General features: G+C 28.5%; 1 protein-coding gene across 1 annotated transcript; it reads right to left on the bottom strand.

Moving 5' to 3' along the window:
* Nucleotides 1-5,539: 5,539 nt before the first annotated feature.
* Nucleotides 5,540-6,043, bottom strand: LOC139902005 (uncharacterized). Its single transcript, XM_071884664.1, has one exon. It carries the CDS (start codon nucleotides 6,041-6,043, stop codon nucleotides 5,540-5,542), a length of 504 nt encoding a protein of 167 aa, XP_071740765.1.
* Between the last annotated feature and the right edge of the window lie 6,013 nt (nucleotides 6,044-12,056).

The raw sequence follows: 12,056 nt of genomic DNA, 5'->3' as shown, positions 1-12,056 counted from the left end.
CCAGGGATGAATCAAATTAATAACCACGAGTAATAAGTTTGGTTTTAGGACTTTCAAACAAAATATAATCGACCTATTTTGGTTCTTGAATTAATTAAAACAAAAAAAATTCTAAAACAGCTGCAGTTTAAAAATAACGCGATGAACACTTTAAACTTGATTACGAATTGAAGACTATTTTAGACTATGGTTTCTTCATGAAAAAGGTTCTAAATCAGACCTATAAACTTTCTGGATCCTCAATTGATCCAAAAACTTCAACACGATTACGAATTTCGTGATGAACAATATTGTTGACTTTTGAAATTAGAACTTTGACTCGTAAATTCGGATTCGATAATGGAAATTGAAGGCTGTAACTTTACAGGAAAATTGAGTGGAAGATTCCTAACAACACTACATTTATAGATTTTGAAATTAAATTCGAATTCGAGCTTTTTAAAAAAATGACACGCGAACATAGCAGAACCTGTGTTCTTGAATTTTTCTTGTTAAATTCGATCAAATTAAAAGCTGTAAAAGGTATTTGTAATTCAGTTGATAATGTAAGGTCGACTGGTATCACTCAACACTAGATTTGATCGAGTTTTATAGCAATTAAAGGTCGACAAGATAATAAATCAAGAACATAAATAAATGAATAAAAAAATAAAAGTTGAAGTTGATTTTTAACAGAATTTGTTTGTATCAGTGAATGGAGATCGATTGGTAACCAGTTTAGAGACAGGAAACAAAATTATCTACAGATTGATAGATACTTGAAACTGAATCTAATCCCTTTTTCTGATTTTTATAAATTATATAATTAATATTAATATTAATAAATATATTAGTAACAATACTAATTAATAATAATTATATTAATAATAATAATATTATTATTATTGATAAGATACTGATAATAATAAATTTAAAAATAATGATAATAATAATAATATGATGATATTAAAAATAATAAAAATGATAAATTTAATAGGTTTAATAATTAATAATAATGATAATAATAATAATAAAAATGATAATAATAATATTATTAGTGATACTAATAATAATACTAATTATAATAATATTGATATTATTAATGATAATAATAATATTAGTAATTATATTATTGATAATAATAATTATTAATATTAATAATACTGATAATAATAATTATTAATGATAATAATTATTGATTATATTGTTAATAGTGATATTAATAATAATATTAATAATAATAGTAATACTTATAACATTAATATAACAATTTAATATTAACATACTAATATTTTCATAGGTTGAAATATTCTAATTTCTTCATATAATATATATATATATATATATATATATATATATATATATATATATATATATATATATATATATATATATATATATATATATATACATATATCTATAATATACCCATAATAATTATGTATAGAAATTATGTAAATATATTATATATATATATATATATATATATATATATATATATATATATATATATATATATATATATATATATATATATATATATATGTATATATAATATATATATATACCCATAATAATTATGTATAGAAATTATGTAAATATATTATATAATAACTTACAATTATATATTTTATTTTTATAAGTATTCATTTTTAACTTCGTTTAATATCAATCGACTAACAATTAAGTGTTTCTATTGTTTAATAACTAACTTCGAAGCCATATACATATATATTCAATATACTATACATATATGAATACATTTTAATTATCAAGTTTTATTACATAAATGAATATACTAATTATATATTTTTAATCATATAAATTTAATATCATTATATATATTTACAAGTAATATTCTTATATATATATATATATATATATATATATATATATATATATATATATCTAAAATAATAATTTCATTACTTAATATATTATTTTACATAATTATTTATAACAACAGTTTCATACTATAGTTTAATAACCTTTCAAATTATAATAATATATATATATATATATATATATATATATATATATATATATATATATATATATATATATATATATATATATATATATATATATATATCCATATCAATTTTACAATTAGTTATTCGTGAATCATCGGAAAGGGTCAAAGGTTAAATGAATTTATGAAAACAGTTCAAAAATTTTGAGACTCAGCTTAACAGACTTTGCTTATCGTGTCGAAATCATATAAAGATTAAGTTTAAATTTGGTCGGAAATTTTCGGGTCGTCCCAGTAGGATCGAATTATAGCTCAGTGGTATTGTTTGATGTCGGAAATTTCCGGGTTGAACGTAAAGACTTTACTGAGTTTTGAACGTAAAGTAACAAAACTCTCTTTGGTGGCCGAGGATTAAAGTAATCATTCATGATTACTTAAAACTCGTTAAATTCCCGTGTTTTATCGTTTTTTCTATTTTTCTCCGTGTTTTTCACTTAAATCCGTTTGTTGTCAGTGGTTTGATAACCTAGGGTTATCAAGTCTTGTTAGGGCTTACTTGCTTTATTCCTAAATCGAGCATATATGTATTTACAAATTATATAATAAACAAGGTATATATAATGTATGTATTATTTCATTATTTATTATACGATTAAAATGGGGTGATTGCGTTTAAATTCAGGCGATTATCACTTATTTTCATAACCGACCCATAAACTTTAGTTAATCCGACCCATAAACTTCAGTTAATCCAAAACGTTAACCATAACCGTGGTTATGGGTTCAGTTTGGTTAATTCGGTCCGACTCAGAATACGGTTATAGTTCGTTTAATTTGATTCTTTGCACACCCCTATAACTAGTAGTTGGGTCAGTCCGCTTCGCTTGATCAAAACAGTAAAAAAGAAAAATATAGACAGGGAGGACTTTAAAGAATCTGACAATGAACCAAAAAGTTTTATCGGGTGTAACATAGAGTTAAAATGTGATTCTAATAAAGAGATAAGTAATTCAAGAATGATAAAATAGGATTAAAAAATCTTGTCGTTTAGTTAACCATCATTTGAGTAATTTTATCCAGCGAAATATATGAAATACAATCAACATCGGGTTCATTATAAATGAGTTGAACGGTGTAGGCAAGCTAGGTGTTGGAGAATGATGAGGAGGATGAAGATGTTATTGGCGAAGAAATCGAATGTTCTTTCACTGTGCCGGATTCATAAGCGTCTAGCAAGAGTTGGCAATTTATTTGATGGCGAAGACTTGGTTGCAAACCGTGGTTGATCGTTTTGTCTCGAGTCATGTATGGCTAAGTTTTGTCACGGATAACTCGGTTTTGTTGAAACAATAGCTTCGTTTAGGTTAGTGTTCCATGGGGGCTTTTCATATCTTTTTGGGAAGTTGTCGTTGGGTATATTTGTTGAGAATGTCGTTTTGTGAGTGAATTTTAGGTATTTTTGGGAGTCTTTTATTATTCGGTTTATCTCTAGCTGTTTGCTATTTTATTTTATTTTTAAATTCTTTAGCCTTTAAAAAAAATGAATGAAAGAAAGAAAAAAAACAACAACGAGGGTCGGATAAAAAAACACAAACAAAGCGTAGCCGTAATTGATAACGAAACGACATGCACATTTAACAAATGACCATATTTTGGACGCCTAATATTATATAGGTAAATTATAGAGCCAAAATAGCATAAAGGATCTACACCCACTTCAGTTCTCAAGTCGTTGAAAGATACACTTTTCATTAGGAGAGAACGTTTAGAAAAAGAATAGAATAGCGAATATTAAATAAAAAATCCAAGCTTTGTAAAGACTATTAATTATTAAATATATTTTTGCATAGATCTTTTTTTACTAAAATAACGAATATGTAATACAAGAACTTACAACGGTGCTACACAAAGCGTACATAAACAATGCAAAACATAATAGACTAGCCTACATAACCGGGAAACAAAGCTTCAAACAAAACCAGGAAACAAATATTTTTTTTTTTTAAATAGTAATTTTAATCAAATTTCTTGCAAAAATAGATTTTTTTTTTTTTTTACAGAAATGGTAATACCGAAGTTCGAAACTTCGGTTTTTGCCAAATCCGAAATTTCAAACTTCGGTTTTAAGGTAGATTGTCAGATAAACCCTAATCCGAAGTTTGAAACTTCGGTTTTGTCCAAATCCGAAGTTTCAAACTTCGGTTTTGTGATGCACTATTTAAACCCTAATTTACTCTAATTTACTTATTAACGCTTACATTTGATAGTTATTTTACAGTTATTTACGCTACTATCTTAAATTCAATAATAACATTACAAACAATAAAATATTAATAGTAGTAATATGCAAATACAAATTTTTTGAACAACACTTTTATTAATAACAATAACACGGTTACATTTTTTTGAAAATAAAAATACATAACTAAAAATAACACATAGAAATTTAACACATGATTAAATTAGATGCAAGGAAAGAGGTTGATTTTTCACAATTGCTTCGTTTTTGATTAAATTCCATTCCTCTTCCTCGCAAAGATGCTCGAATTTTCCTTTAGCTTCATTCCAAAACGTCACGCCCGAGTGTTCTACCGAAGTGTTTTCTTTGATCCACTCAAACACCTTTGAAATTGTCATCTGACTAACATCCATATTCTGAAAGTACTTATATTTGTACCTAGAGTAAAACGTGAATCGTGGTGAAAACTTACCATTCCAATAGACATTAATCTGAACAAGAATTGGTGCCGTGTTTACAAATTTAAAATTGATGTTTGGAGAAGAGAGTGATACATTCGTTTCTTCTAATAGATGTCGGTTTATATAGAGTAGTTTAAAATTGAAAAACCGGCATTTCAAAATCCGGTTTCAGTAAACGCTGACGAACAGTAAAAGGTAACAATAACATATCTTTTAATTGCTTTTTATGACATGTCTAGTACCTGACAAACCGAAGTTTCAAACACCGATTTTGCATGCTTTTTCTGTTAGGTCTGAAACCGTTGTTTAAAACTTCGGATTATTTGTAGATGTACGCTTATAAAAGTGAATTTTGATTATTTCATAAACACATAACAAAAAATGGATCCGAAATACGTTTCAATTGACGTGTATCAAGGTTGTGATTTTGAATGGAATGATGAAAACATGGAACTCTCTAAAGGGCATAAAATGACGTTTGATAATGTAGATGTTTGGGGCTTTAATATGGAGAAGTTGATAGAGTTCATTCGAGAAAAGCTACAAGAGAATCCAACATCAATGGACATTTACTATTACAAACCAGGAGTTGCTGAACCCGAAGTAATGTGCTATGATGAAGAGTTGTATATATTTGTAGGGAAAGCGTGTATACTTTCAGAAAATATTGAGTTGTATGTTTTATTTGGAGTTTTTGAAGACACACTTGAGTTTGATACAATGTATGATAGTCATGGTGAATACTATTATGCACCTAGACCTTTTATAAACTAAATTTACTTGTAATAGATTACTAACGTGCAATTTCATTATTTCAACAACACTTTTTATTCATAAACATAAAAAATGATTACAACAAACATGGTATAGCAAATTACTACTAAAAACCTATGACATTCTAGTAGTTGGACAGGTATTCATGTTGTGACATTCAGCCCTGCATATACCATACTTTGGTTTTTGCTTTTCACGTTCATCCATCTGGTTCTTAATACGCTTTGATTTCTTACTCCCCCTGTGCTTAATCATTGTTGATGGATCGGCCATAATGTCCCATTCTATATTTGCCCAATAACTCTCGTCTCTTAGTGGATTAAAATGATGTCTATATTGCTCTCTCCATACAGTAGTTGTGTACTTTTTATTAATGCATTTATTTATATCATCGTTTAGATGGCTACACACGAAAATGGCATGAGAGCAAGGTAATCTTTGGTGTTGCCAAATTCCACATGAACACTTTTTCGGTTTAAACTCCATAGTGTAATCGGTGCCACCTTCACCACTTTTTCGATAAGTTGATTGAACCTTAAACACACCTTGTTGTTCGTTATAAGATGTTGTTTTGTATCGTTGAGCTCTTTTTTCCCGTTCATTAAAGATGTTAAACATGTTCTTGGACAGTGGTGAATTACATTTCCTTGCCTCTCGACTTTGATTGTAAAAGTGTTGTCTGGTGTAATCTGTGACGAACTGGATTTTTCCGAATACTTGATTATACTATCTGTGACGACCGGAAATTTCTGACCAAATTTAAACTTAATCTTTAAATGAATTAATGTTTCCGACATGATAAACAAAGTCTGTTAAGTTGAAATTCAAAAATTTGGAACTGTGTTCATGTAACCTTCGACTTTTCCGGACGATTCACGAACCACTATTTGTAAATAAGATATGTATATAAATATATGTATATATTTGAGATTGATATTTACATATATATAAATGTTTCCAACATGTTAAGAAATCAAACTTGTTAAGACTTGATTAATTGAAACGGATTTTACATAAACGTTTGACCACCCAGTTTGTCCGACGATTCACGAACGTTAAAACTTGTAAAAACGACATGATGATATATATATATATGGACATATATATATATATATATATATATATATATATATATATATATATATATATATATATATATATATATATATATATATATATATATATATATATATATATATATATATATATATATATATATATAACATGGTATTATGATAAGTAAGTGTGACAACCCGGAAATTTTCGACCAAATTTAAACTTAATCTTTATATGATTCCGACACGATAAGCAAAGTTTGTAATGTTGAGTCTCGAAAATTTTGGAACTATGTTCATACATTCAATTACCCTTTTGACTATGCTCGACGATTCACGAACGAATATATAAATGGATATGAATGTATATATGTATATATATATTATAACTTGAAAACGTTAACAAAGTATTAAATGTATAATATTTTACATTAAACGTATTTTTCTCAATATATGCTTAATATATTCATCTACGGAATTAGAAGATAATACCAACAATTGGATTAGTAGATATTTCAATAATTATAAATCCCGTAAATATTGTGATAAGTCTTTGTTGAGAGGTTCACCTTGATTTAAGAAATTTTTCCTTTTTAAACTGTATTTGATATATAAATAACTTGCAACGTGTATAGAAAAAGTATTTATATATATTGTATATATATTAAGGTTCGAAATTATTTTTGTAAACAATAGTAACACCCATTTATTGTTCCGTTTGATAAATAAATATTATATACAAAATTTATATTTTTCTAAACCAAAATATATATTTTACAATGTGATAATGCATAGAATTGAATTAGATATAAAATGTTTCGATATTATTAAATATATTTTAATAAACAACGAGGAGTTGATTTATAGAAGCAAATGACCAAATTACTAAAATGTGTAAGTTATACTTTGAGTAATATAGTTTATTGATAATTTAAGATTATATTTTGAAAAAGGTACGAATCATGAAACGTAAAGTACAAGTTTTCTAAGCATACGAAAATGCATTCGAGAAACCGAAACTGAGACATTAGTCGAGCGTAAACGTACGAGTCATCGGACCAAAAATTAAAAGTCAACTATGCATGTGAATATAATATAATATATAATTAATTAATATATATTATAAAAATATGTCGACAAACAAAACAACAAAAAATTGTGAGCTGGATTTTGGGGTCATGCGATCGCATGAGAAATAGGCATAAAACTCATGCGATCGCATGGGCATCAGATTCCAAAAATTTACCTATAAAAGGTCAGTTTCTGCTCGAGTTCTTTTACACAAATACATCTATATCTCTCTGTAAACATATATATATATTTATATTATTATTATTATTATTATTATTATTATTATTATTATTATTATTATTATTATTATTATTATTATTATTATTATTATTATTATTTATATTATTATTAAGATTAATATTATTATTAATCTTATCATTATTAGTAGTATTAGTATTATTATTATTTATACATAAAATACTACTACGAGGTCATGAGCGTGTCACTTTCAAAATGGATTTTCAAACGGGATAGAGCTAAGGAAATTATGTGTTATAACTATGGAAGTTATGGGTAATATTCATGGGTATTGTTTGCAAATCAAACCTAGTGTTTATCATCTCTGTTGCGTCTACGTACTTTCATGCAATATTGAATCACAATATTGATACGTTGAGATCTACGATTACTTGATATTCCGAGTTTCGGTCACATTACGATGAACAACTTTATGTGCTGCTAAGGTGAGTTTCATTGATCCCTTTTTAATTGCTTTTGCATTATATTTTTGGGCTGATAATACATGCAATTTATTTTAAACGCAATGGACATAAGTACATACTAAATTCTACACCGAGTTTGAACCGAAAATCCCTTAGCTTTGGTAACTAGTAACTGTCGGTTATAAGAACCGATGGGCGCGAATAGAGGTATATGGATCCATAGGGCTTGATACCCCCGTCCGAGCTAGAGCACTAGCCTTTTAACGGACGTATGCTATTTGAGAAGCGTACACGTTGGTTTGCGTGTATTAATAAGATGATTATACAAAGGGTACAAATTATATATACGTTAAGTTTAGTTACCAGGGTGCTCAATTTCGTAGAATATTTTGATAAACGTTTCTGGATTGAACAACTGAAATCTTGTGATCCACCTTTATATACAGATTATATAAAACAATAAAACTATGAACTCACCAACCTTTGTGTTGAAACTTGTTAGCATGTTTATTCTCAGGTTTCCTAGAAGTCTTCCGCTGTTTGCTTATATGTTAGACAAGCTATGTGCATGGAGTCTTACATGGCATATTTTTCAAGGAAACGTTGCATTCACCAAATCATCATCATGTATCTTATTTTGACTGCATTTTCAACGGAAGTACTATTGTAAACTATTATATTACGGTAATGGTCTATATGTAGAAATCATCAGATTTCGAAAACCTTTGATTTAAATATTCATTTATGGTGTGCCTTTTCAAAATAATGCAATATTTACAAAACGTATCATATAGAGGTCAAATACCTCGCAATGAAATCGATGAATGACGTGTTCGTCCATATGGATTTGGAGCGATCGTCACAGTTGGTATCAGAGCGTTGGTCCTAGCGAACCAGGTCTTGCATGAATGTGTCTAACTGATAGTTGTTAAGATGCATTAGTAAGTCTGGACTTCGACCGTGTCTGCATGTTAAAAGTTTTGCTTATCATTTCTTGTCGGAAATTACATGCTTATCATTCTTAAGTCTAGACATGTTTTCCTGTATTTATTGCATAAATAGTGTATAGACAAAAATTCATATCATAGCGTATCTGTTACTGTAAACTTTTCCTGACATCTTTCGAAAATTTCTCCGTGATTTATGGAATTTGGTATTATATATACATATGTAAATTATGTATTGAAGAATACCAAACTAAATTCTATAATCTAATTCATATCAAAAATCATCTCCCTAATTATACAAGATGGATCCCATATCTAGTTCAAATTCCTTAAACTCTGACAGCTATTCCGATATGGATATTCACCTGAATTCCGAAGACAGTGTAACCGGAATGGATCAACCAATCAGCCATCACCTATTCTGGATGAACTGGGGATGGGTTCGTAGCCTACTTAATCATTAGAGACAAGAAGAAGGTGATCCCTTCCATCCACCACATTCCCCTCTTGGCGAAGAACCTGAAGCACTTACCGACGAACCTGTTCGTAATACCATTTTCTCTCTCATTTACAGAGTATCTCGTCACGATAATATACTATCTCAAATTCTGAATCTTATTCATCCGCTCGTCCGAACCAACAATCATCCCGGTGTAATAGAAGAAGTCAACGAGCTTCGCGCTCGGGTAGTGGCTTTGGAGAATATGGTGCAAAGGTTACAAGCACCAGCAGCATCACCGGCATCAACAGTACCGCCGACATCAACACCAACAGTATCATTATCACCACCAACAACAACATCCGCATCTCACACCTCAACATCATAATCTGTACCTCAAACATCAACGTCATACGCACCATAGATACCAAGGAATACCAACAACAACAAACGATGAAGTATTGATTCATAACTTCATCGAAGAAATATTCTGCAGAGAATATGTAGTTTCTAAAAGTTTTAGAGATTATATATTCTAGTCCTAGTCAAAAACTAGATGAGATTAATATTATGTTAACTCATTAAATCCATGATTACACCTAAAGAAAATATATATGTAGGTATATTTTCATAAAGATTGTAATTAAGAAAATTCTTTTGTACAAACTGTTAATGGTGAGAATATTTTAACGGGTAGGTAATACCCGATAGATATATAAATTCATAATTAATATGTTACATTCTCCGATTCTGATTCAACAAATCATCAACTATACTCACTACTTTCAAAATAATATATATATTTGATAATGCTAAAAACGAACATATATTTCATAGCATTATCCCTCAAGAAAGACAAGCTTTTAGTTGCAATTGTTCTATTTACAAGTGATATTCATTTAAATAATAAAAGGTGAAGACAAAAGACAGATTCGACGAATTAAAGACGCAAACGACCAAAAAGCTCAAAAGTACAAAATACAATCAAAGAGGTTCCAATTATTGATGAGAAACGTCTCAAAATTACAAAGAGTACAAGATTCAAAACGTAAAGTACAAGATATTAAATTATACGCAAGGACGTTCGAAAATCCGGAACCGGGACCAGAGTCAACTCTCAACGCTCGACGAAACGGACTAAAAATTACAAGTCAACGGAGTACAAGAATATAATATAATATATATATATATATATATATATATATATATATATATATATATATATATATATATATATATATATATTTAATTAATTTAATTATATATATTATATTATATAATAAATAAATAAGCAGCCCACGTTTTTGTAGACTTTTGAGCCTCCCCAGCTGGCCATGCGATCGCATGAGCCTGAAGGGCAAAGCTCATGCGATCGCATGAGCACCTTTTCCAGCCCACATGCCCTATAAAAACGAGTGTTTGGTTCATCAAAATCATATTTCAATCTCTCTATCTAAACGTATATATATATATATATATATATATATTTATATTTTAATTTTAATTTTAATTTTAATTTCTAATAATAAGGGTATGTTAGCGCATATTGTAAGGGTGTAAGTCGAAATTCTGTCCGTGTAACGCTACGCTATTTTTAATCATTGTAAGTTATGTTCAACCCTTTTAATTTAATGTCTCGTAGCTAAGTTATTATTATGCTTATTTAAATCGAAGTAATCATGATGTTGGGCTAATTACTAAAATTGGGTAATTGGGCTTTGTACCATAATTGGGGTTTGGACAAAAGAACGACACTTGTGGAAATTAGACTATGGACTATTAATGGGCTTTATATTTGTTTAACTAAATGATAGTTTGTTAATTTTAATATAAAGATTTACAATTGGATGTCCCTATAAATAACCATATACACTCGATCGAACACGATGGGCGGGGTATTTATATGTACGAATAATCGTTCATTTAACCGGATACGGAAATGGATTAATAGTCTATGGAATTATTAAAACAGGGGTAAAATTATGTACAAGGACACTTGGCATAATTGATAACAAAGTATTAAAACCTTGGGTTACACGCAGTCGATATCCAGGTGTAATTATTAAACAAAGTAATAAAACCTTGTTACAGTTTAAGTCCCCAATTAGTTGGAATATTTGACTTCGGGTATAAGGATAATTTGACGAGGATACTCGCACTTTATATTTATGACTGATGGACTGTTATGGACAAAAACCAGACGGACATATTAAATAATCCAGGACAAAGGACAATTAACCCATGGGCATAAAACTAAAATCAACACGTCAAACATCATGATTACGGAAGTTTAAATAAGCATAATTATTTTATTTCATATTTAATTTCCTTTATTTTACATTTAATTGCACTTCTAATTATCGCACTTTTATTTATTGTTATTGTATTTAATTGCACTTTTATTTATTGTCATTGTATTTAATTGCACTTTTAATTATCGTACTTTTTAGTTATCGC

This window comes from Rutidosis leptorrhynchoides, chromosome 3 (genome assembly GCF_046630445.1).
Source record: "Rutidosis leptorrhynchoides isolate AG116_Rl617_1_P2 chromosome 3, CSIRO_AGI_Rlap_v1, whole genome shotgun sequence".
NCBI lineage: Eukaryota > Viridiplantae > Streptophyta > Magnoliopsida > Asterales > Asteraceae > Rutidosis > Rutidosis leptorrhynchoides.
The sequence above is the reverse complement of the archived record's forward strand: the minus strand, read 5'-3'. Positions and strand labels throughout refer to the sequence as shown.

What these genes read in the sequence shown, in the direction of transcription:
- LOC139902005 (XM_071884664.1), bottom strand. Translation starts at nt 6,043, where the DNA reads ATGTTTAACATCTTTAATGAACGGGAAAAAAGAGCTCAACGATACAAA.